Here is a 26,031-nt window from a genome sequence, read left to right as displayed (position 1 = left end):
GATCTCTATTGAACGCAGCATCTGAGGGGTTAATCGGCCAGATCGGAGGCTAGCTTCAGTCCTAGCCGTTACAGCAGGGTGTCAGCTGTTACATACAGCTGGCGGTGATCGTGCAGGCTCAGCTCCTGAGCCTGGACTATCACCGCGACGTAACTGTACTGGGGTTTGTGGTAACCCCTGCCCGACAGCGCCGTATATATACAGCGGATGTCGGGAACGAGTTAATGCTGAGTTCAGTTGCAACCGTTTTGCCGCATTGCTGCGATTTTGCAGTGTATTTTGCATTGCAAATGGTGAAATCCGTGAATAATAGGCATACTGTGGGTTTGAAAATCGTCTGCATGTCCTCAAATCCACCACGTCAAAAATTCACTACGTGTGAATGGAGTTTTTTCTTTTTTTTTCAAATTCAAAATTTTTATTCATTTTAAAGGAACAGTGTCACGAAATTTTTTTTTTTTACATCAGTTTGATTTTAGTGTTTTATTTAAAACTTTTATATTTATTTGTGTGTTTGTGTTTTACTTTTTTTATTTTTTCACTTTTTCTTCCCTATGGGGGCTGCCATTTTTTGCCCATTTCTGTATGTGTCGATTAACGACACATACAGACATGGAATACGGCAGCTACAGTCCCATAGTGAATGCGAACGGGGCCCGTTCCATCCACTATGCTGTACGCCGTCTGTGTGGGAACGGCGCATGCGCCGCTCCCACACAGTCTAAGTTGAACTGTGCGCCGTCCGGCGCCATTTTCCAGTGGACCGGAAGTCGTGGGCGGACAATAAGATTACTACTTCCGGTCGCGGCTTCCGGACTTGTGCACTTGGAGCGGCGGTAGCAGACGGAGCGGACGGACAGGAGGGAGCGGCGGCGACTGGAGCAGGTAAGTGATTTCTGTGTATGTAAGTGTTTTACTGTGTGTTTACTAGTGTATGTAAACCTACTACACTGTGTGTTAGCTCAAAAAATGGCGACACACAGTGTAGGAGGTTAGACCGTTCAAACCCCTCGTTTCTCCCGGCAGGAGGGGGGGATTCTGAGAGCTCACTAGAGCGAGTGAGTTTTCTCAAATTTTGCAGCATAAAGCAATGTGGTTGCTTTACCACATGCAATGCTGCAATTTTGGGAATTGCTCCATCTAGTGACAAGCACTGGGAAATATTATAAATTAGAATCTAATTTATAATATTTCCTGACTCGTGAAAAAAATTAAAAAAATTAGAACAATGTTTAATCACCTACACACTAATTGTTTAACTAAAAAAAATATTAATTTTTTTCTGGCGTCACATTCCCTTTAAGACAGATATTAGGTGAATCACATTGGAAGTAAATACTTCTGTAAAGAAGGAAAATAACAGATAGGGGTATAACCCCAACAAGAGGTGAGAATCACATCTCATGACAAAAAGAAAATTGGTGTACAATAGTAGTAGGGACAAGTATAATGATAAAAGAACAGTACGTGATAATGAACGAGAGACATAATAGCTTAGTCTCAGGATGTGAAACACGCCTAAACAATAGGAGAGAGGGATGGAGGAAAAAACAAGAGAGAGTACAGGACAAGGGCGAGGAGGAAATAAGGGTGCATGGGGATCGTGGTGAGCCTGGACACCTACTCTGGACTGTTATTAGGGATGAGGGATGACTAGGCCTGAGGAAGCATAAGGGGGCCAGGGTGTCCCTGATAAAGGTGGTTAGGTGTAGCAGGGGTTATAAAATGGTGCTGGCCGCATGGCCAACGGCACCAGCATGTCTGGGTGAGGAGGGTGAACTCTTTTTTCACTTGGAGATAAGTGTAAGAAAGGGGAGTGATGGTGGGAAGAGCTAGGTAAGCGCATAAGTAATGAGCGATAGAGGAGGGGGAGTGGTGTAAGGGTTTATAAGGGCAGGAAGCAGAGAGAGGTAAGGCAGTACTTCCCAAAAGAAGGAAAGACCCACCCAACCCTCCCTTGTTATAAATAATGTTATGCTATGTTATGTGATGTAAAGCTGTATCGCATCGTGGCACTGCACTCCTGCTAAGAGCGGTTTCGGTGGTGGACCACGGCGGGTTTACCACTAGCTATACGGCGGGGTGAACTTGCACGTGGCGGGACTCTAGTTATACGGCAGGTCCTTAGGATGTTTTTGGCCTGGACAGTCACGAAAGCTGGACGGCGGTCCGGCGGCTGCCTGGGGGGACAGCCGTGGCAGGGGGCATGGCTGTCCTGGTTTACAGCATGCGAGCTGGGGGCAGGCGGACCCCAGCTCAGGGAGTGCCGTGTCGTGATTGAGGTCAGGCTCCTCCTGTGCTGTATTGCCTATGGCAAATGTTTTTTAATAAATGGTGACGCATGCCACAATTTACTTGCCAATTTAAGACTGATGTGTTTTTAATGTTTAAAGTATGTTACTAAGGGTTTAGCACGTGCACACCTTGTAGGCAAGGAAAAAAGAGAGTGACTACTCGCATGGCGTACACATAATTATTGCAGGAGAAATCACGAAAAGCGTCACTTTGTGTTTTCATAGTTAGGTTTAAAGGTGGGTTGTGTATTAGGCTACCGGTGTGTGATATATAGATGAGGAGAGGTGTAAAGGATCTGCCAGACACAGCTTCTGTGTCGACGCCCGTGGTTAGTCTGTCTGCACCTGCTCCTAAGTCTGATAGAGTGACTCCTTCTTCTACCACTCAGGCTGGGAGGCTGAGGAGTGGGAGAGCCTATCACAGCCTGGCCAGATGGAGCTAGCTCCCGCCCTCTGTCTATTTATACCTTCATTTCCTGCTTCTCCTTTGCCTGTGATTCTGCTTGTTTCCTGGCTCTGCTGCTTCTGCTTGTACTATTTGTCCTCTGCTTCATATTGACCCTGGCTTTACTGACTACTCTCTTGCTCTGCGTTTGGTACCTCGTACACTCCTGGTTTGACTCGGCTCGTTCACTACTCTTGTAGCTCACGGTGTTGCCGTGGGCATCTGCCCCTTTTCCCTTAGCTTCTTTGTACCCTTGTCTGTCTGCCTGTCGTGCACATAGTGAGAGTAGGGACCGTCGCCCAGTTGTACGCCGTCACCTAGGACGGGCCGTTGCAAGTAGGCAGGGACTGAGTGGCAGGTAGATTAGGGCTGACCTGTCTGTCTCCGTACCCTGGCATTACAAGAGGAATGTAGTCCACTGAGACCATGTGGATATGCAGCTTGCGGAAGCTGCTGGGGATTGTGCTACCAGATGTTCCATCCTTTGTATTAGAGTTGGGGATCTGTTGATTTCCAATTACGCGGGATGACTGACTTGGCAGCCTGGAGGAGGTGTCTAGTTAGGGAACGTTTATATGTAGATAATGGCAAAGGGAACATAAATAGCACGGCTGCTTCAGGGGAATCTGTTACCTTCACCCCAGTAACCTCCAATATAACTTTAAGTACTGCAGACCCAAATTTCCGCAGGGAGGGACAACTCCACCAGACGTGAGACATGGAGCCACCACCGACACCACAGCGCCAACATTTATCCGGTACAGATGGTTACCACTTATGGAGTGAGTTTGGAACCAGATACCCAGTGGTGGATTAAGTAGACCATACCCCCTGGGCTGTTACCCAAACTTGGGCCACCCTTCTCTACCGCCGCCCGCCGTAGCTATTGTTAACACTACCTATTTGTGCAAGCATTAACAAATGGATGTTATGATTCCCCTTGTCACAGGGCTGTGTTCCTACATACTGACAGTCTCCAACCATCGCGGACAGTATCACACTGTGCAGGGACACATCCTCTTGAAAGGGGAAGGGTAACACACATTTTTCTATCAGTCCTGGACTGCTTAAAGTCTTTTTGTGAAATACAAGGATTTCTTATAATAAACATGGACAGAGAGGGGACAGATTCTCTATAAATCTGGTGACTCACAGGTGACAACTTCTCAGATTCTAGTATTTTTTTTCCTATTCTCTTCTCCATCTTGTTCAGACTTCATGACGACTTTTCCCGGCCATGACCCATTTTTGCAGAATTTTCCACTCAGATGTCTTGGGCTCCTCACTTTTCCAACATTTCCACACCTATAAACGAAGATAAAATTATCATGGTGCCAAACACTATGCCCATAAATATAATAACACCAAACACCTTGCCCCTGAATGAAATAGTACCAAACGCTGTCCCCCTGAATGAGATTGAACCAAACACTGTGCCCCTGAATATAATTGTCACACATTGTAAAGTAAAGCACCACATACACAGTGCCCCCTGTAGATAGTTCCACACACATCCCCCTGTAGATAGCGCCACACACACCCCCTGTAGATAGCATCATACACAGCCCCCTATAGATAGCACCACACCCAGCCCTATAGATAGCGCCACACAGAGCCCCTGTATATAGCGCCACACACATCCCCCTGTAGATAGTGCCACACACAGCCCCCTATAGATAGCACCACACACAGCCCCCTATAGATAGCGCCACACAGACCCCCCGTAGACAGTGCACGCAGATCCCATGTAGATAGCATCACACACATCCCCTTGTAGATAGCATCACACACAGCCCCTTGAAGATAGTGCCACACACATCCCCCTGTAGATAGTGGCACACACAGCCCCCTATAGATAGCACCACACACAGCCCCCTATAAATAGCGCCACACAGACTCCCCGTAAACAGTGCACGCAGATCCCATGTAGATAGCATCACACACAGCCCCTTGAAGATAGTGCCACACACAGCGCTTCCCCCTTGTATATAGTGCCCTACAGCACCTCCCCCCTTGTATATAGTGCTACAAAGTGATCTCCCTTGTATATAGTGCTACACAGCCCCCTGTTCCCTTGCATATAGTACCACAGTGCTCCCCCCTTGTATATAGTGCTACACAGCGCTTCCCTCCCATGTATATAGTGCTACACAGCGCTCCCCCCTTGTATATATAGTGCCACACAGCGCTCCCCCTCTTGTATATAGTGTCACACAGTGCTTCCCCCCCCCCCAAAAAAAACAAATCAAATAAAAAATATATTACTTTTACTATTACTATTTAATATTGTACTTACCGTGCCCCGTTCCACGGCGGACGGAGCGAGCACTGAACATCCTCCAGGCGGAACGCATGCGCAGACCAGCGTGATGCAGTGACGTCATCACGCCGGCCTGCGAAGGGAGCCTTAAATGCTGTAGGCCTAACGTGAACTGCAGCCTATAGTATTTATTTGTATCTGCATCCTGAGTACACAAATACAAGTGAATGTGGCTGTCGCTAGCACCGGGGCCCTCTCTAGTGGTAGCAACGCCACTGGGCATGAGAGGGCCCATGCGGTCACGTGCGGTACCGTCCTAATGATGATCCGCCACTGCCGATACCACCTGGCTATAATTTTATAACTGGTTTCTTGATCCCGTATTGCAATGGAGGCCTTATGGGAGAGGAAAAACCACTGTTTCCATTGCAGGTCTGTGAATTGTTTGCACAGCTCTTTTTCCCAAGCTCTACAATAAGATGGGAGTGATTGTGAAAGGAGTAATTGATATGGACGTGCACAGGCATTCAAAATCTGTTAGCGTGCGGTCGGAATGTTTTTTTTTTTAAAGTACTACTCACTAAAATCTTACAGTAAATTTGTTGTCGATTTTTAGTGCAGAATTCGCATTAAAAAAAATCTGCGACAAATCCTAACTATTGTGGCCACCTGAATAATTATGGAACTTCCACAAAAATCCTTCTATGTCCAGACAATCTTGGATCAAGGTCCCCATCGGAAGAGGAAAATTCCACCCAAAGAAGAAAATGAATTTGTTTTTCCGACAATAAACTCATGGATTAGATTTGCCCTCAATGTCTGATTGGTAGACGTCGTAACCTCCACTGATGTCTAGGACATAGGGTCCGCTGTTTTCTTTTTTAGATGTTGCTCTACTTCTGCACAGAGCCTGTAGTGAAGTAACAATACGGCTTTATTCACACACAGGGATTCGTTGCATTTCGCTACACACAGTCCAGTTGGGGGGTGGCACCATTTTTATATTTGTAAGTCCCTTCTCATTATTGGCGCGGATATATAATGACAGAGTTGTGTGGGGGTCACGAAGATTAATCAAACAGTGGGACAGTGCTCTAGGACTGTCCCACCAATATCAGGAATCTTTGAAAGCCTGATATTACCTCTATTGACATTATGTCTTACGGAGGTACATAGGGTCCTTGTGGTTCTGTATTATGGAGCTGTAGGCACTCCGCACATCACCGCATTATCACGTTATAACCCCCCCCCAGATACAATGCCTCGATTTAATTAAAAGGCATCCAATGAAACAAGTCCCAACCTTTTTCTTGTCAAATTCATATAGAATCCGATAGAAAACACCTCTGTATTAAATTGGAGGCATACAGAGTTACAGTAGGGCCCCATAAACTTCTATGGGTGCCATATTATGACTCCGTACAACTCAGAGGTTTTGTGGAGTCATAATAGGATTGTGTTCACGAGGTGTTAAAAGGGGTTGTCCAGGATTAGAAAATTAATGTTGCTTTTTTTTCAAAAACAGCGCCACACCTGGCCACAGGTTGTGTGTAGTATTGCAGCTCAGCCCCATAACTGCAATGATGCTGAGCCACAATGCCAAACAACTCAGGGACAGGTGTGCCACTGTTTTTGGAAGAAAGCAGCCATGTTTTTCTACTCCTTGACAACCCCTTTACAGACATAAAAACCGCACACCCCCCACCTCCAGTCTAGCTCTTTACAAAGCTGCTTCTTTACATGGAATCATAACGACCCATTAAACAGTTGCCCCGTAGTAAAGCATTGCGGTGCAATTACTACATTGTGACGGTGGAGTAGAGACAGTCACACTCGAATAGTAGTAACAATGCAGTGGAGCAGTTTTCTCATGACGTAATCAATTTCATGAAGTTGCACCGATATACTGCGCCAGAGGCCATACTGTCACTGACTGCATGTAGGACAGAGGTCATACTGTCACTGACTGTGAATAGGACATCGGTCCTACTGTAAATGATTGTGTAACCTAGCTGGCCTAACACTAAACTCATAATATTGCAGCCTAAGGCCACGACCATATGGGTTTTTCGGTCCGCAAAATCAAGTAATCCGTTGAGGATAACAAAAAAAAAAACTTTTGTTGTGGATCCGGTTGTTATCATGACCTGCCTAGGTAGAGTCGTGTGTTAACCTTAGACCATACTATCCCCCCACCCCCATTTAGTAAAGACACATGACACCGAGGTTGGATGTGAAATGGCCACAGCAGCCGTTTATTAATTTCACAGTTTTATAAAAACAATTTAAATCCGAAACATTCGGATAACTAGTTAGGAATCCACCAGAGAATTCCTCCTAATAATTCACATGACCCAACATGGGTCAGAATCATAAATAACAATTAAACGTTAACATTAACCCGAGCAGAGGAAGTCCTTGAAGCCCCTTCAGATGTTCCTTTCAAGAACACACCGAATTAGCCATCTGCAAACCACCAATTACCTCCAGCCGTAAACCAGCTCGGAAGCACCGTTCACCTCTGCAGATGGCTCCAACCACTAGAAGTCCACTTCAAGGGGATAACACCCGATGAAGCCCTCAAGTGATATACCGACCACTAGAAGTCCACTTCAAAGGGATAACACCCGATGAAGCCTTCAAGTGATATACCTTCTACCAGAAGACCACTTCAAAGGGATAACACCCGATGAAGTCTTCAACCATGTACCTTTTTTGGGGGACGCATACCCCCGATGCGACCCCCCCACCATTTTGTACTGACTGGCCTCAAGGACTCCCCCCGCCACCGCGAAACAGGCCTTGACCACCTTAAGCCTGTGAGTTCCTCCACACCACCACCGCCCTTTCTATGCCTTCTGCTATCGCCAAACTCCAAAGATCAATGCCAACCTCGGTCAGATGAACCCCGTCACTTCTCCAGAAATTCCCCACTCCTGACTCCAAATCCCTATGCCTCACGCAAATGCCCCCGTTCTTTGCCACAAAACGAGACACCGCCCGGTTAACTTTTATGCGAGCCTTATTGACTCTCTCCACCGATCTAGCTAACCGCCAATGCTTTCTTGGGACTATGTCCGACCACACTACCACCAACTTGGGATAAGATACCCACAAACACAACATATCATGTTTGATATCCCGCACCAACTCACGAAAAGGTCGGACTCCTAAATCATTCCCACCCACGTGCAACACTAGAACCTCCGGAACCCTATCAAGCCGCACATATGTCTGGAATTCCGCCAACACCCTGTTCCAAGACATACCTCTAAAACCCAGCCAATGCACAACCGCATCCTGTCGCGGAATGCGCAACTGGCGACCATCCGGGCGGACGTCCGCCCTCAAAGCCCCCCAGTGCACGTACGAATGACCCATCAACCACACCAGACAAGGAGGCGAATCTGAAACGGAAAACACAGTTAGGCACCACCATATAACATTTTCAAACATAAACAACAAAATTACAACATATGGGGGCGGACATAGGACTTAAACCTTTTAGACTCCCAACGACCAATACGCCTCACCCCCTCGTCATCCAAACCCCAGCGCCCCGCTTCCGTTGCTGCGCCAATCCGGAAGGAATGAGATGAATATGAGCCTGCCGCAACCCCCACTGCCGTCAAACATTTTTTAAATACAGCTCCAAACTGAAACCTGGACAAAAACGACCCGTCCTCATGACGTAACAAAGGCAAATCTGGAGACCCCCTGTTTCTCGTAAAACCCCGCATGCACTCCACTGGACACATGACCGACCCCGGGAGAGCGAACAAAACTATCAGTTTACCCTTCCCTACTTGGTCAGTTTTAGATCTACGCAACCATACCTCCAGCCGATCTGCAAAAAGGCTCACCTCCCCAGATCTCAGCCCCCCTGCCTGTTTAGTACTTGGCGACACCAACTCACCTATTCTAAATGCTCCGAAGAACGCTAACGAAAAAGCCAACCGGAACAGATCCATTTCATCTGAAGAACGACATACCGATGCTAATGAACCCCCCAACGAGCCAAGCAAAGCAAACGACACCGGCCTTCTACTATCCGCCTCCACCCTACCTCTGCGCAACCCCTTCAAAGCCTGCGATACCAGAAATTCCTTCGATACATCCCGCAAGCCCCGCAACTTAAGCCCAAACGCCACAGCAGATATGAACCGGTTCACCTTCGCTACTGAAAACCCCGCCTCCCAGGCATCCCCTAACCAATACAAAAGTGCCACCAACCTGTCTCTATCCGTATTGACGTCACCCAACTCTCTTACCCACTCCTCCCACTGCCTCCAACAAGCAGCATAAGCACTCCACGTCGTGCGCGCCAAAGACCTTTGTAACAGCTGCTCTACGGGACCGATACCAGATCCCAAAGATGCTCCGGACAAGCCAAACCGAGACGTTCCGCTCCCGGGGCCAATTGCCGAAACCGGTCCCACTGCGAGCGAGAAAGAGCATCAGCAATACAATTCCGTACACCCGGGACATGCACCGCCACCACCCACGCGTTCAACGACAAACACACCAACACTAAATGTCGCAACAATTGAACTACCGGAGGAGAAGACGCCGTGATGTTGTTAATGGCAAGCACCACCCCCATGTTGTCGCAGTAAAAACGGACCTTCTTATCCCTGAGCCTGTCCCCCCAAATGGTAGCCGCCACCACGATGGGAAACAGCTCGAGCAGGGCCAGATTCCGCGTGAGTCCACTGGACACCCAGCTAGCCGGCCATTGACCTGCGCACCACGGACCTCCCCCGTAAGCTCCAAAGCCACCCGCCCCAGCCGCATCCGTGAAAATATTCAAATCACTCGTATCCTGCGCTGGGGCCATCCATAGCGAGCGACCATTGTACTGGCCCAAGAAGTCATCCCAAACCTGAAGATCAGCTCGGTGCTCCTCCTTGAGCCGCACAAAATGATGCGGCGCACGCACTCCCGCCGTTGCCGCCGCCAACCTTCTACCAAACACCCTTCCCATCGGCATAATCCGGCAAGCGAAATTCAACTTCCCCAGCAGCGACTGAAGCTCCCTCAGCGACATTTTCTTCCTTCTACAAGCCCGTCGAACCTCCAGCCTCAAAGCACCCAACTTATCCGCCGGGAGACGACACTCCATTGCCACCGAGTCTATTTCGATTCCCAAAAAACAAATCGTCGCTACCGGGCCCTCCGTTTTTTCCGGCGCCAAAGGAATCCCAAAATCCCTCGCCACCTTCTGTAGAGCATGAAGCAGATTACCGCAAACCGGCGAACCCCCCGGGCCAACGCACAAAAAATCATCCAAGTAATGGATCAACGAGTCGACCCCGGATGCCCCCCTCGTTACCCACTCCACGAAGCTACTAAACGCCTCGAAGTATGCACAAGAAAGGGAACACCCCATCGGAAGGCACCGATCCACGTAAAAAGCCCCATTCCAAAAACAACCCAACAGCCGTTGGCTTTCTGGATGAACCGGCAACAACCTGAACGCCGCCTCGATGTCAGTTTTTGCTAGCAGCGCCCTAGGGCCCGCAGCCCGCACTAACCCCACCGCCTTATCGAATGAGGTATAAACTACGGAACACAACTCGTGATCAATCCCGTCATTTACCGACGAACCTTTGGGATACGATAAATGTTGAATCAAACGAAACTTTCCGGGCTCGCGTTTAGGGACAATACCCAAAGGGGACACAACTAAATCTTTTACCGGCGACTCAACAAATGGCCCCGACATGCGACCCAACGAAACTTCTTTTAACAACTTTTCCGACACGACTTCCGCATGCAAGTAAGCCGATTTTAAATTCCTCCGCGTAACCGGAACCTCATAAGGAGGTGGAGGAATAACAAACCCAACACGAAACCCTTCATAAAGCAACTTAGCTGCCGCCCTATCCGGATACTCATTTAGATAAGGGGCCATCCTTTCCACCCTCACCGGCGACACCCCCTTGACCAGTCCCGTGCTGGTTCCCTGACCTCTTTTTTCGCAGGCATTTTGCCGCCCCGTGTGATGCACCATTACACTCGGAGCACACGTGCTTGAACTTGCACGTGGCCCCGAACTTGCACTGACCTTCATTAAATTGCCAGCAAAACCCCGCCTTTCCCCCGCCGCTTTGTCCACTCTGACTAGACTGGCCTCCCTGGCCACCGCTCCCGGGAAAGGGCTGCCTAACCGGAGCCGTAACCCGTAACCAGAGAGCAATATCCTTCTGGTCCCACCGAATCGCCGGCCGAACCGCCTTCCGCTGACGGAATTGCTCATCATATCGCAGCCACGCCTGACCCCCATACGCCCTATGAGCCTCCCCAATGGCATCAAAATAACAAAACAGCGCCGAACAATTTTCCGGCGCCTTTTCCCCTATCACACTAGCCAATATGGCGAACGCCTGCGACCAATTAACGAACGTCTGCGGGATCAGCCTATACCGCCGCCGTTCCTCCTCGTCCTTTTTACTCTCATCCCGCTTGCTCTTATCCAAATTAAATTTAGCCAGCGGCAAGAGAGAAAAAATTTCAACATATTCGTCTTTCCAGATCCGATCGCGCACCTCCTGCTTTAAATGCGCACCCAACGGACCCTCAAAACAAACATACACCTCCCCCCGAGCACGATCGTCCATACGCACTCGATCGCCGTCCTTCTGTGCCTCGGTCTGTACCGACACCGCGACCGCCTCTCTAACCGCCACCGCAGGACGCGCCTGTAACGATCCCACGTCCCTGGGGCCTTCCCAAACTATCGCAGGAGACACTTCCGTTACTACCGGCGCCGCGGCCCTATCCAGGCGCCCCACCAGCTCCCGTAAGCAACCCACTAAATCTGCCAAACCCGCTCCGTCGCGTCCGCCCGCGCCACTACCAGCCCCCGATGCAATGCTAGCAGCCCCCCCGCCGACACCCGACATAAAAATCGCTGGATAAGACAATGATGGAGTTATACACTCACCGGGCTGCACAGGCGCTGTGTTCCCGTCAGCCGGACCATCCTGACCTCGACGATACACGTCCAGTTCACCTTCCTCCAGTTCTTCTCTCGCCGACGACTGTCCCTCCCAACGACCTCTTCGGAACGGGGATGAGGACGCGCTGACCAATGGGCCGGCAACCTGCCGCCCGACCGCCGGGACCCAGACTTCCGACCGGACCTGTTGCCTCGACGTCGCTGCAGCTCTAGGCGTCCGTCTAGACGATCCTGACGAAGCCTGCCCCCTGGCCGGAACATCACCATGCGGGGCGGCCGTACCTTGCTCTCCACGTCTTCCATCTGATGGGGGAGGGGTGACAGGGAGCCCAGCCTGCGACTCCCTGCTTACCGCCGGACCCCGTCGCGGCCTGGGATTCCTGCCAGGACGCAGGGCCTGGGAAGGGGCGGTCCTCCCAGCTGCCTGGCCTGCAGCGTCCGGGATCGGGCTCCCTCTGCGACGCCGTGTCCGCGGGACTACCTCCGGACTGAGGCGCTCTGGAGGTCGGGACCGCCGAGAGGGACGGGTCGACCCAGCCTGCATCGCCGTCACCCCTGGCACCGCTCTCTGCCTGCCCAGCGCAGGAGCGGTTGTTGCCGACTCCCCCCCCGCCGCCATAGCCATGCTCGTAAGGGGGCCGGGGGAGGGGAGCCTGTCCCTTTCAACAGACCCCGAACGCCGTGCCCGACGTGGCGAAACGGCGTCCGGGATCCTCGTTATTGCAGCCACGGTCTCCTCTAGCCATCCGGGACCGTGGTGCACAGCAGCGGCCCGCAGCCGCTCTAACATAATGGCTTCTGCCATTTCTAAAAACCGGGCAACGGGGAGCTTGCTTACTCTATGTTACTCCTCCCGCTGCTTCCGGCTCAATGCCGAGAAACAGCGGGAAGCGCAGTAACAGCCCCCCCCCCGTCCCCCTTAACTCCTCCCCGTCCCTCCTTCAGCTCCTTCCAACCCAACTTTCCCTCACCTCATTAACCCTTTCCCTACCAGGACGGTCATGCCGGCTTCCCTTAACCCTGCGGCTGCGTCCAGCCTCTTCTGGATTCACAGAACTGCAAAAAAAAATGTACCGGTTTGAAGCCGCAAATCTGGACCGTAAAATGACTTGTTCAGAGTTTTTGCAGTCGTATGCATGGGGCCATGGTAATGAATGGGTTGACAATTTATCTGCAAAAATGTGGACGCAAAAGCACGGTTGTGTGCATGAGGCCTTTTTAAGATTGCAGCATTTTTTTTCGGCTACGTTACATTCAGCCGCCCATCACACACCAAAAGTGGAAATGTATCCCCAGCCTAAGGACTCATTCATACGAGCGTGTATCACGTCCGTGTGACGGTCGTTAAAACAACGGCCGTCACACGGACTCATGTATTTCAATGGGGCCATTCACACGACCGTTGTTTCAACAGAGCGCGTGAAGGGTCCATGAAAAAATAAGACGTGTCCTATTTTACTGCGTGTGACGCATCCCTTCATAGACTCTAGTTTATAGGGGAATCCGTGACAATGCGACCCGCACGGGTGCACCTCGGATGAAAAACGCTTGTCTGAATGTAGCCTATGGTGCACATGTTTCATGAGCTGTTGATTTATATTAGATGCGGAGCAGCAAGAAATGTGCGTAACCTCTATTTTTCCTCGGATGGTTTCTGTAAATGCAGTGGGCAGGCTCTACCTGGTGTGATGTCACGCTCCCCCTCCCCTCTCACAGCATTGTCTGATGCACAGTTTCTGCAGCTGCATCTACCTCCTCCGCTCTGACTGATAAGATTATCATATAGTCACCAAAATAAAATCTGTCAAATTTTTTCTTTAAAGTGTAATTACAATCACTCAATAGCTGGCTGCAGATGTATATTAGATGTAGTGCAGACAGAAAATGTCTTTCCATCCTTCTACCTATCAAACATGCATACGTTTTGCTCTCTCCATGCCTGCTGGTTGGGCAGAGTGGGTTTGCTCTTGATGCTGTTGTAATGTCCGTGGCTACGGGCTGTCAGCTCCAACCTCCCCCTGACAGCCGCAGCCACGAGTCGGCAAGCGCTGGACCCAGCCTCCTCCTCAGGAGATGCCAACGCTCGTGTCCACTCACCTCTGCCGGATTCCGTAGGGTGCGCGCGCACGCTCGTGCTCACTCTTAAAGGGGCAGCGCGCGCACCGGACCTCATGGACGAACTTTGACCCGCGAGTACCCTGGACTATAAGAGGGGTCCAGCCCCCTAGTTCTATGCCTGAGCTTTGTTGTGTTCCCTAGAGTTTATCTATGTGAAGGCCTCCTAGTTTGTTTCCTGTTCCAGTCCCTGTCCCTATACTTGTTTCCAGTTCCTGTACCTAGCAGTCCATGCCTTCCTGGTCTAGCATGGAGCTGTGCCAAAGTCGTGCTGCGCTACATCCACGTCTGACCTGCTTCACCTCGCCTGACATCCGCCTGCTACCCAAGTCCCAGCCGAGCCTGCCCTGCTGCTGTCTGAGCTGCCACAGGTACTTATAGAACTATAGACAGTCACCTGCTCCCTGTTGGCCAGCTGCCTTACCGCCAAGGCGGTACAGCCCAGTGGGTCCACAGACCCTTCGTGACAGCTGTGATATTAGATTGGAACAGAGTGCTAAGCATGGCATGAGCCAATCATATATCCTGCCACTTCTGCTCCACATTTTTTTCAGAGAATAAAAGAAGCTGCAGCTGCATCCCCCTCCTCCCAGTTTACAAATTACTATTTAACACTATACCGATTTTTTTCAAATAAAAAAAAAAAAACACCAAAACAGTCAACTACTGCATACATTTTATTTTTGTACAATTAAAATAGACAGCTATTAATATACAACAAAAAAATAAAAAATGTAAACATAACCTCAACAAGAAAAATGACAATACAAAAAAATAATAAAAAAACAATTTTTTGGCAATGAAAACATCAGATTTGACTGCCATAAATCAACAAACATCTATAGGTGTTACAGAGATACACTGCGTATTGTGCGGATCACATGGCCACGATCTTCTTTATACTAGTTTAAATAAACCATGAATTCCTAATGCCTGTTTTTTTTCGGACAAATCATATTTGTTCACAAAACGTGACCTGATCAAAAAGGTTCTTAAGGGAACAGTCGAAACACAATGGAGACACTATGTTATGCGCAGTGCACACCTGAGGGGGTGGAGCATGAAACAAGGATTCAAAGATCAAAGAGATTAGTCATGCTCCGCCCCTCAGACACGAAGCACAACACAGTATTAGTTTTGCATGGAGTGTTCCTTTAAATAATTAAAAAAATACTGATTTGTCATCGAAACACTTAAAATTCTCCTAGCAATTGCAAAATAACTCTATATTGATAACAAATTTGGAAAATTTACATTTTTTAAATTCTAAATTACTGACTGCGTACAGCCATTTTGACTATTGTTACATTTTTACACAATCACATGGTTTAGGGACATTTCCAGTGAAGCCCTAGCCCAGTGGTTACCGACTGTTTGCGAAACTATAACTCCCAGTCTGCGGCTTTTTGGGCATGCTGGGAGTCGTAGTTTCGAAACATGTTGGACACCCTTACCATCTAGTCCTTCAAAATGGCTGCAACCACTGCATATAGGGAGCAGCTAAACTTTCCAACGGATTTGGAGAAGTATTAAAATTTTAAAACTAACACTAGACCATAAAAATGGCACAAATACAATAATGATCTGTACACTGCAAACGACACATATCCTAAAATCAGCAGCTTGTCCATCAGGGATAAGACTTGTACCTGGTTGTGGAGCTACATTTCTAAAAGAAGTATTGATCCTTATGATGTGGAGACAGAGGAGCCTATAGATTACGTGGATATAGGGTAGTTTGGAATAGACTTTTGCCCCCTGACTGTATATATGTTATGTTCATTTCTTTAGGTGTGACCTGCATATACACAAAGCTTCCCATAGTCTCCAGATCACCTTGGAAAAAGCGCAAGTAACCTTGGGGAACCTTTTCTTCATGTTTGCGGGAGTTTTCCATAAAGTTTCCTGCTCCGCTCAACACGTATCCAATTCCGCTGTCATCCTGCAGGTACTGAAAAAGTAGTACAGGCATATTGTGGTCAGGATATACATGAACTGTGCAACATGGCAAAGGTATTTCTAACTTCTTCTTAAGGGGATTGTCTGGTTTAGAAAAAAACATTTTCGAAGTATTCTATTAGGGAATCATGAGTTATTATAAGAGGGTCCCGCTGTCAAGACCCCCCTCCATCAGCCAGAGAGGAGAACGGCTACAAAAAGGGCTTATTTTACTCCAGAGGACACGGCGTGTCAGTGCATTACATGGGCACCGTATGGATTTCAATTGGAACCCTGTAATAATTAATTTCCCCTGCAGGAGAATTGAACATTTGCTGCTGGGTTCCCCTTCACATTACAGCTGATCGATGAGGGTACCAGCAGCAGGACACCCTATTGGGTGTGTGTAGGTGCAGACTATTGGCTGCATTTAAATAAACTGCTGATTGTTGCTTCCAATTGTGCTGGGATTTTCTGCTATGAGAGAGAGACAGGCAGAGCAGTTTCATTGTGTTTGGACACCGAGCTGTTCACATCAGGGAACACATTGCGTAAAATACTGATAAAACAAGGAAATTTAAAAAAAACTCCCAAAGAAAAAACACATTTTTTTAGTACTCTGAGATGAGTCATCTACGCAGGAGTTTATCACCAGTAACCATTCTAACGCAGCCCCTTCAAAGTGGCGAAAAACCACAGCAGATCTTTGGTTCTTAGTTCAATTTCTGGTTCTTGTATCAGTCTAATCCACTGGTCTCCAACCTGTGCCTGCCGCTTTCATAGCATGTTGGGGGTTGTAATTTTTCTTAAAAGCTGGAGAACCACAGGTTAGAGATCACTGGACTAGTTTCAGTCAGATTGTCTCCTGGCTCTGATTAAGAGACCATCCAATGCCATTTTTTAAGAATATTCCTGACCATTTCCTGAACCCCTAGTTTGTCTGACAAGATCCATCAGATGCTTCAGAATAGAATTTAGCCACTGTTCCCTGACCTTGGCCCATCTGGACTTCACCCCCTCCCCCTTGATTCATCCCAATTCGAGTTCTCCTGTAATGATGGGGGTAGGGAAACAGACAAGTGAGCACTAATCTACCCGCCACTCAGTCCCTGCCTACTGGCAACGACCCGCCCTAGGCGATGGGGTACAACTGGGCGACGGTCCCTACGCTCAATAAGTGCACGACAGACAAACAGACAAGGGTACACAGAAGCTAAGGGAAATGGGGCAGTTGTCCACGGCAACACCGTGAGCAACAAGAGTGGTGAACGAGCTGAGTCAAACCAGGAGTGTACAAGGTACCAAACGCAGATCAGGAGAGTAGTGAACGAGCCGAGTCAAACCAGGAGTGTACGAGGTAACAAACGCAGAGCAGGAAAGTAGTCAGTAAGCCAGGGTCAATATGAAGCAGGGTCAAATATTTCAGAAGCTGCAGCAGGGCTAGGAAACCAAACGAGAAGAATCACAAGCAAGGAGGAACAGGAAAGGCAGGTATAAATAGACAGACGGCGGGAGCTAGCTCCGTCTGGCCAGGCTGCGATAGGCTCTCCCACTCCTAAGCCTGCCATCCTGAGTGGTGGAAGATGGAGTCAGTCTCACAGACATAGAAGCAGGTGCAGACTGATTACCTATGGGCGTTGACACAGAAGCTGTACCTGGCAGATCCTTTACATCTCCCTTAAATATTTCCGATTTCTTAAGTTGGCCATACACATTAGATAAAAGTTGGCTGAACTTGCCAATTTGAGTGGGACTGGCCAATAAATGTTATATGTACGGTGGCCCATCAACTGCAGATGTCAGAGGAAAGGAGGATCGGGCATGTTGGATCAGTACGCCAGATCCCTTGTTCATGCTGCAGAGAAGCCGCTGCCAAAGGGCTCTTGCAGCGGCTTAGTCTCCTCTCCCAATTGAAATAAACATTCCTGCTAGGCCGAGCGGGCATGTTTGTGGTGGTGAAATATGGCTAGCTTTACCAGCTTTTATTAGTGGGACAATGCCATGACCTGTGGTTCCTCCTCCTTGCTGTGGACTCACGTGAAGACTGTCCATCTATTTAGAGTCCGTACCTGTGGGGAGCACGCCTCATACTTATAAGGCTGGAAATCCACATCCCTACCGGCAAAGTGGAGGCTTTCGTTTTATTTTTGGGTATCATTAAGCCTGTAGACATCTGACAACCATTACTCACTCTACTACTTTCTAGTGAAGACAAATGCCTACCTGCACGTTGTGATCGTGTCCACATAAATAAGCGGTCACATTGTACTTCTTAAGTAGAGGCTCTACATGGTGAAGGAGGCAGGTGGTAGGCCCATGCTCTGCTATTGACCACACGGGGTAATGCCCAGCCACCAGTAAGTAGTCGTCTTTAGAGGTCTGCAGTTTCTCCACCAGCCAACCTAATTGTTCATCTGCCAACTTCAAGTTTCCAGCTCCCATCGGTTGATCACCTAGAAAGTCGTCAGAATTCCCACACAAGACGATGGTGTCTAACATCAGAAGTCTCACAGACACATTGGTGTTTGGGATCTTGAAGGACAAGTCATAGTATAAATCTGGATATTTCCTGTATGGAGGGTAGAAAGAGGGTGTCAGAGATAGCATCACTCAGAATGAGTATTAGGCTGGGTTCACACGTGCACGTCCGTTACGGCTGAAATTACTGAGCGGTTTTCAGGAGAAAACAGCTCCTGAATTTCAGACGTAATGGCAAGTGCAGGTGTTTTTCGCAGCGTCCATTACGGATGTAATTAGAGCTGTTTTTCTATGGAGTCAATGGAAAACGGCTCCAATAACGTCCCAAGAAGTGACATGCACTTCTTTGACACGGGCGTCTTTTTTACGCACCGTCTTTTGACAGCGGCGCGTTAAAAAAACGACCGTCGGCACAGAACATCGTAAAACCCATTCAAATGAATGGGCAGATGTTTGCCAGCGCTTTGGAGCCGTATTTTCGGACGTAATTCGTGGTTAAAACGCCCGAATTACGTCCGTAAATAGGTCGTGTGAACCCAGCCTCAAAGGGACTCTGACCTGAATAATAACATTACCTGCAGCCACCACTAGGAGGAGCTCACTGCATTCAGATTTATACAGCTCCCTCTAGTGGTGACTGCAGGCAGCCAATATTTTATCAATGCGATAATTTAATTAAAAAAAACAAAACAATAAAGTCAAACACATTTAAGAGCTGTAATAAATATACAGGTGGAATTGTTAACATTACCAGCGAGAAGACACATTGGTGTAGGCCATCTGAGCTGTGACGTTTCCATTGTGGTCGTGATTGCCCGCGATAACGTACCATGGGACGTTGAGCAGAGACTCTCCACTAAACACATTCTCAAATGTTTCCTGGATGGGAAATAAAAAAAGACAAAAAAAAACAAACCACATGGGATGAAGCCAATTGCCCAAGAGAAATCCCTTTACAAGCTTAAAGGGCATGTCCAGTTTTAGGTCAACACAGCTCGATCATAAATGAAAAGTTCTGCGACTACACAGTATACCCAGGATCATTGTCAGTGACTGTATTAGGCTAAAAACAAATCTATAAGTGGCTCTAGTGCAATACAAGGAGGATGACCGGAAGCGCTGGTTTGATTTCCTACCCACAAGATTATTTAGAAATAACCGGCTTTCAAGGTATCCATTGCTTACCGTCTGTAATAACAACCACCAGTTTGGTATATATTGCAATGAACCCTTTTTCAAAACTATTTCGTTTTAACCCCTTGCCTCCCTAGCCATTTTTTTGTTTTTTCATTTTCACTATTTCCTCCCCACCTACCAAAATCCACAACTTTTTATTTTATTTTTCCCCATCGATATATAGCCATTTGAGGACTTTTTTTTTTTGTGGGTGAGGTTGTAGTTCTTTTTTTTTGTACCATATACTGAACTGGGAAAAAAAATGTTGTGGGGTAGAATGGGAGAAAAATAAAAAAAATAAAAAATCAGCGATTCATATTGTTTTCTGAGTTTTGTTTTTTTACGGTGTTCACTGTGCAGCAAAAAAGTCATGTTAACTTTATTCTGTGGGTCAATAGGATTACGGCGATACTGATTTCTGAAGTTTTTTTTGGTTTTAGGGTATGTGCACACGGTAGCAGGCTTTTACGTCTGAAAAGACAGACTGTTTTCAGGAGAAAACAGCTGCCTCGTTTCAGTCGTAAATGCTCCTCCTCGCATTTTGCGAGGCTTCTCTGACAGCCGTAAATTTTGAGCTGCTCTTCATTGAGTTCAATGAAGAACAGCTCAAATTACGTCTGAAAGAAGTGCCCTGCACTTCTTTTGCCGGGGCTGTATTTTTACGCGTCGTCGTTTGACAGCTGTCAAACGACGACGCGTAAATGACAGGTCGTCGGCACAGTACGTCGGCAAACCCATTCAGATGAATGGGCAGATGTTTGCCGACGTATTGTAGTCCTATTTTCAGACGTAAAACGAGGTATAATACGCCTCGTTTACGTCTGAAAATAGGTTGTGTGAACCCAGCCTTACAAGGAAGAAACGAATTGTTAAAAATGAAATTTGTTTTGTGTCGCCAAATTCGGAGAGCCATAATTTTATTTTTCCATAAATTGAGTGTTGTGAGGAATTATTTGCGGGGCGAGCTGCTGTTTTTATGGATACCATTTTGAAGTACATAAGACTTTTTGATCACTTTTTATTCAATTTTTTTGTGTGAGATGTGGTGACTAAAAAAACAGCAATTCTGACTTAATTATTATTTTTACAGTATTTACCGTGCGGACGGGAAACATTTTTTACATTGCTTTTGGTGGAAACTAGGAAAGCTTTTTTCATTAAACTTGTATTTTACTTTTTTTTATTGGTCCCTTTAGGGAACTTGAACCAGCGATCCTTGGATCGCTTGTACGATATACTGCAGGCTCCTATTAGAGTACAAATATGGTAGACCTGGGACTCTTCATTAGGCCCCCATAACAACCAATTAATTTACCCCCAAAAAGATCCTGAGTAAATAAGTCACCGAGTCATCCTTACGGTCATACTGTTTTATATAAATAAAGCTCAACCCCTGCATGAGGAGTGGCGATTATATCCGCCGTAGAGCGTTGTTTGATTCCGCATAGCGATGAATATATTAGTCACTGATCTGGTGGATACTGCGCAGTGCACCCAAGAGATTGCAGCGGGTACCCGGGTGTTATAAAACAGCCCGATGTCCATCCTAGGGCAGTGGAGGGGGTGGGGACGTGTCTCAGACAACACTCTCCCCGTGCAAGTTTGGGACAGCGGTGGACATCTTGGAAACCGGACAACGGCGACTGGTACGTGGGAATGGAGCCAGGAGGAAAAGGTCACCAGGTATGTTTGCTATAATTTTGCAGTATATAGTTAATGTTTTGTTTTTGATTGGAGGCTCGCTTTAAATACAATTCTGTCTCCCTGCAGCCACCACTAGAGGGAGCTTAATGATTACCAGGTATACATTGAACTCAATAACACAGCATGCAGTAACGCCACCTAGTGGTGGCTGCTGGACCCAATAGGGACATGTCGGCAGAAGGTGGACAGTCTGTAGAACAGAAGATGCCCCTTGTAGCAAGGTCCATGTAAAACTTCCCTCCCCATTGGGGTAATGACCCAGCGCTGCTTTGAGCATGAAGTGTTGCTAGAGGGGCATTTACTTTCCTTTATCCACATAGCAGGGGGGGCAGGACAAGTTACCACCAATCATACATTTATTTCTTCACCTTAAATCGGAGGTCTGTAACGTTCGTCACGCCGTCATAATAGAAGTTGTCACCCACAGACACGATAAAGTCGGCCCCCCATTTGGATACGGTATTGGCAAGCTCAGCTGCAACCAGAGTTTCTTGCTTGGTGTAATAAGGGGGGAGGGGGAGTCCGCCCCAGTCACCAATCACAGCAAAGCGAAGAGCATTGTCCTTGAGGGGATTCGAGAGGGTCTTCATACTAATACATGGCAAAATGGTGAAGAGGACAACAAGCTTCTCCATTGTGGATCTCTGTGGGAAACAGATTAATAATTTATCATCAAGATTAAGACGCAGAAGAAATTACAGACAATTTATAGTGTGAATGCCAAAACCCATTAGGTTTTATACAACTACATAGATACCTACATGATAAAATGTGTGATACTGTCTACTGAGCCCTGTATCTAATCCTATCCTGTGTGATACCGTCTGCTGAGCCGCTGTATCTAATCCCATCATCTGTGATACCGTCTTCTTAGCTTGTGTATCTACGGCCCCATGCACACGACCGTAATTTTGATCCGCAATTACGGATCCGTAGTTGCAGATCAAAATACTGATCCATTCACTTCTATGGCCCACGTACACCTTCCCGTATATGTGATACTGTCTGCTGAGCAGTTTATCTAAGCCCATTATGTGTGACCCGGTGTATCTAATCCTGTCATGTGTGATACAGTCTGCTGACCCGGTGTATCTAATCCTATAACGTATGATACGGTCTGCTGACACTGTGTATCTAATCCGGTCATGTGTGATACGGTCTGCTGAGCTGCTATTTTTTAGCCGTCATTCTGTTTTTGTTATGGTGGACAACAAGGACATTGCCAGGGTCACCTGGGACGGTCCGTGGAGGTTAGGAACAATTTGTGTCTATGAGGGGAGCTGCGAGGCGTTCTCTAGGGCACCGGCTAGAATATTGTATGTTATTATCAGTACTTTTCCTGCACCCAGTCCCATAGTTTGTTATCACACCCGGTCACATTACCAGGGCAGGATTTCTTATCGTCCGCATACAAACACTGACTTGTGACTATACATTAACCTGGTTCTGAACAAATCCTTGTCATATACCTTTATGTTCAGCTATGAGAGGGGGGGGGAGCTGTGGCGGGGGCAGGGGGTCTACAGGTCACACCTCCCCATTGGCTGAATCCAGTACAGACCTTTACCCACTAGATACTATGGACAGTCACCCCCAACAGCGGGTCAGGGGGTTCACAGCAGCACGACCGACCCGGAATCATCCCATCACAAGGGACGTCTGTACGAGAGGAGACAAGACTGGAAAACTCAAAGAACACTACTAGGCCCAAAACAATGGGGGGGGGGCACACTTTGCATTTTTCCCTTTGTAATACCTAGAACGGACAGCGAATATAAGAAATGCGCATTATATCCTGCACTAGGTGTATAGATCCCACGGATTCACTATTGTTTTACAGGTCACTTGACATCCTGGGATTAAATAGAGGTTGGGGGTTAAAGCGCCACTGTAGTAATTGCATAAATATTGACCAGGGGAGGGAGGATTTTCTTAATGAATAGCCCAGGTAGCTGTAAAGGAAATGACACTTGTTTTTGTAAAGAAAAAAACGAAATAAATTTTTAAAAAAAAGCCACCATGGAGGAGTGGAGCCACGTCTCATGGCAGCCGCTCCCCTACACATGCATGATAACCGCAGGTATGGAGGGTGTGAATATCATTTCTATGGCCAGCTTTGGAGAGTTTGCTCATTAGGTCGGAAAAGTATATTTGCATTGTGTTGTGTTTACTGCTGCTGTGTATATAATGGTTATTAAAGGGGAAGGAAGGACGAGTGTGCGATTATATAAATATGGTCATGTGAGAGGGGAGGAGCCAAAGGGTTAAATACACAAAACCAGTGCTACAATATACAGCGTACACAAGTCACCCGATGAGACCTACTAAGCAATGTCCTGATGTATATCTGCTTTATTAGTAGAAATTATTAACCAGAGCAGTGAGGATTCTGTGGACTTATAAACCACATTTTACACCATTCACAGACCCCTCCTCATCCACAGCCACGCTCTGCGTAAACAAATGTGACCGCAGTCCCCGACAGGGACGGAATTATAACACAATAGGGGGGGGGGGGGATTTACCCAACAACCAATCGGGTTTCAGCCTCCATTCTCCAGGGGGCTTTTGAAAAACGAGAGCTGGAATTGGATTGGTCGCTATGGTGGTCTATAGTGAAATATTCAAAGTTCTACATACACAGCGTTTTGCTTTGTGGCATTTTTATCAAATCGCAGCATGCTCGAGTTATGGCTTTCTTTTCCAAAGGTTTCTATACAGGGCTTAAAATATTTTTGTATAAAATTATATATATATATATATATATATATATATAAAAAAAACACACACACACACACCACTAAAACACATGTTAAAAAAAAAAAAAAAAAAAAGCTAGAAACTGAAGGGGCTTTGCAGAACATAAACCCTGGGTGAAAGGGGTCAATAAAATATAAACTATATGCAGCAACTTATCCGAGAGTTCTCGCTTTACGGCTGCTGTCACAAAGAAAAACCCAATATAAAAAGTATAGTAAATACATCACAGCTATATATATATATTCTTATCATCAGGAGGCACTAAAGTAAAGTTCAGCTACATGTTAATACAGAACTACAAGTGCTTGGACAACATAGTGTGTCGCTTGCTAGAACTTGTAGTTCCACAACCACTCTCATCCAGGGCTATGGTCCGTCCATGCATGACGCATCAATAACGAGCTATATATATATATATATATATATATATATATATATATATATATATATATATACATACCAAACAGACACATTATGGCTGTAAAGGAATACTTAGAAGAAGCCGCATTCCTTACCTCGCACCCTGAGACGAGCTCCTCTCTCTGCTCTGCTGTCCTCACACAGGAGCACTTTGCCCTCTTTAAAAAAAAAAAACTAACACAATGCCTTACCCCACACCCCTCCTGTCTCAAATTACTCAGCTCATCAGGTCTCACCACCACTTCCTCCAGCTTCACACCCACTAGCACAAATTCTCTACAAATGCAAAAACAAAAGCCAAATCTAAAAAAATGTGTTGACCCAAAAAGTTCTTGAAACGCATACGGTGGGTTCACTAGTGCTCAGGGACTCCGCTCGCTCATCGCGCATTCAGGAAACGAATAGATTGTCACATATGAGCACATAACATTGTCGTAAACAAAAGGAACAAAAACAGAGATCAGAAGTTCAGCCCTGGTGATCACATCCAGATTACAGATTATGTGCCAGAAGGAGATTAGAAAAACATGGCTGCTTTCTTCCAAAACAGCACCGCTTTTGTCCATTGGCTGTGTGTGCCCATTCTCGGAGCTGAGTTGTAATACCATACACACCCCATGGACAAGAATGGCGCGTTTTTGGCTGAAAAGAAGTAATTAATGAATCGTGGATACATTGTGACCTTACAGGTATCAAAACTTCTTGATTGTGTCACCTCCTAATTTTCTCGTCAAAAACGCGTAAGTGCACACAGGGCGGACGCGCTGCTTAAAAATACACAGTGTATCGGTCCTGGAAGCCACAGGGAATTCCATCCGAAAAATTGCACCCAATTGTGCAGTTTTTCGGGTGGAATCTCTGCTGCGGAAATACTGCTAGAAAAAGTTCATACTCACCCCGTTCTCCGTAGTCATAGTGATGCATCCCTCTGCTCGGAGTACAGCCCAGCCTCCTGGGATGAATCTGCAGTCCATGTGACGGCTCCGTCTGTGATTGGCTGCAGCAGTCACATGAGACGGAAAGTCATTCCAGGAGGCCGGACTGCACGGATAACGGAAGAAAGCGTCGCTATGACAACCACGATGGGGGTAAGTATAAATTTTTTTATTCATTCATTTTATTCATTTCGGTACCAACGACAGAATAAATGGTAGGTGGAGGAGCCTTAAGAATAATTTTAAAGAACTAGGCTACAAGCTGAAGGGAAGGACCTCCAAGGCTGTATTCTCAGGAATACTGCCTGTCCCATGCGCATCACAGGAAAGACAGCGGGAGCTCAGGGAGTTAAATGCATGGCTGAAGTCTTGGTGTAGAGGAGAAGGATTTGGGTTCCTACAGCACTGGGCTGACTTTTCATTGGGGTACAAACTGTATTCTGCAGATGATTTGCACCTAAACGGAAGGGGGTCCGCTGTGCTGGGGGAGAGAATTCTAGCTGGGGTGGTGGAGTATTTAAACTAGGGCTGAGGAGGGAGGTCAA

The 26,031-nt window shown here is 47.2% G+C and overlaps 1 protein-coding gene across 8 annotated transcripts in view; it reads right to left on the bottom strand.

Moving 5' to 3' along the window:
* Positions 1-14,739: 14,739 nt before the first annotated feature.
* ACP5 (acid phosphatase 5, tartrate resistant) overlaps positions 14,740-26,031 on the bottom strand; it is a 189,442-nt gene continuing 178,150 nt past the window's right edge. For 7 of the 8 annotated variants that reach the window (XM_075859042.1, XM_075859043.1, XM_075859044.1 and 4 more), the window contains 4 exons: positions 21,740-22,015; positions 19,243-19,370; positions 18,237-18,582; positions 14,740-16,026 (listed from right to left, as the gene is read on the bottom strand). In XM_075859042.1, coding sequence (XP_075715157.1) covers positions 15,787-16,026; positions 18,237-18,582; positions 19,243-19,370; positions 21,740-22,006 — 981 coding nt within the window. In that variant the 5' untranslated portion in view covers positions 22,007-22,015 and the 3' untranslated portion in view covers positions 14,740-15,786. Of the gene's footprint in view, positions 16,027-18,236; positions 18,583-19,242; positions 19,371-21,739; positions 22,016-24,646; positions 24,720-26,031 lie in introns of those variants that run through there. The other variant, XM_075859040.1, reaches the window with a different exon arrangement.

This window comes from Rhinoderma darwinii, chromosome 3 (assembly GCF_050947455.1).
Source record: "Rhinoderma darwinii isolate aRhiDar2 chromosome 3, aRhiDar2.hap1, whole genome shotgun sequence".
NCBI classification, from domain to species: domain Eukaryota; kingdom Metazoa; phylum Chordata; class Amphibia; order Anura; family Rhinodermatidae; genus Rhinoderma; species Rhinoderma darwinii.
The sequence above is the reverse complement of the archived record's forward strand: the minus strand, read 5'-3'. Positions and strand labels throughout refer to the sequence as shown.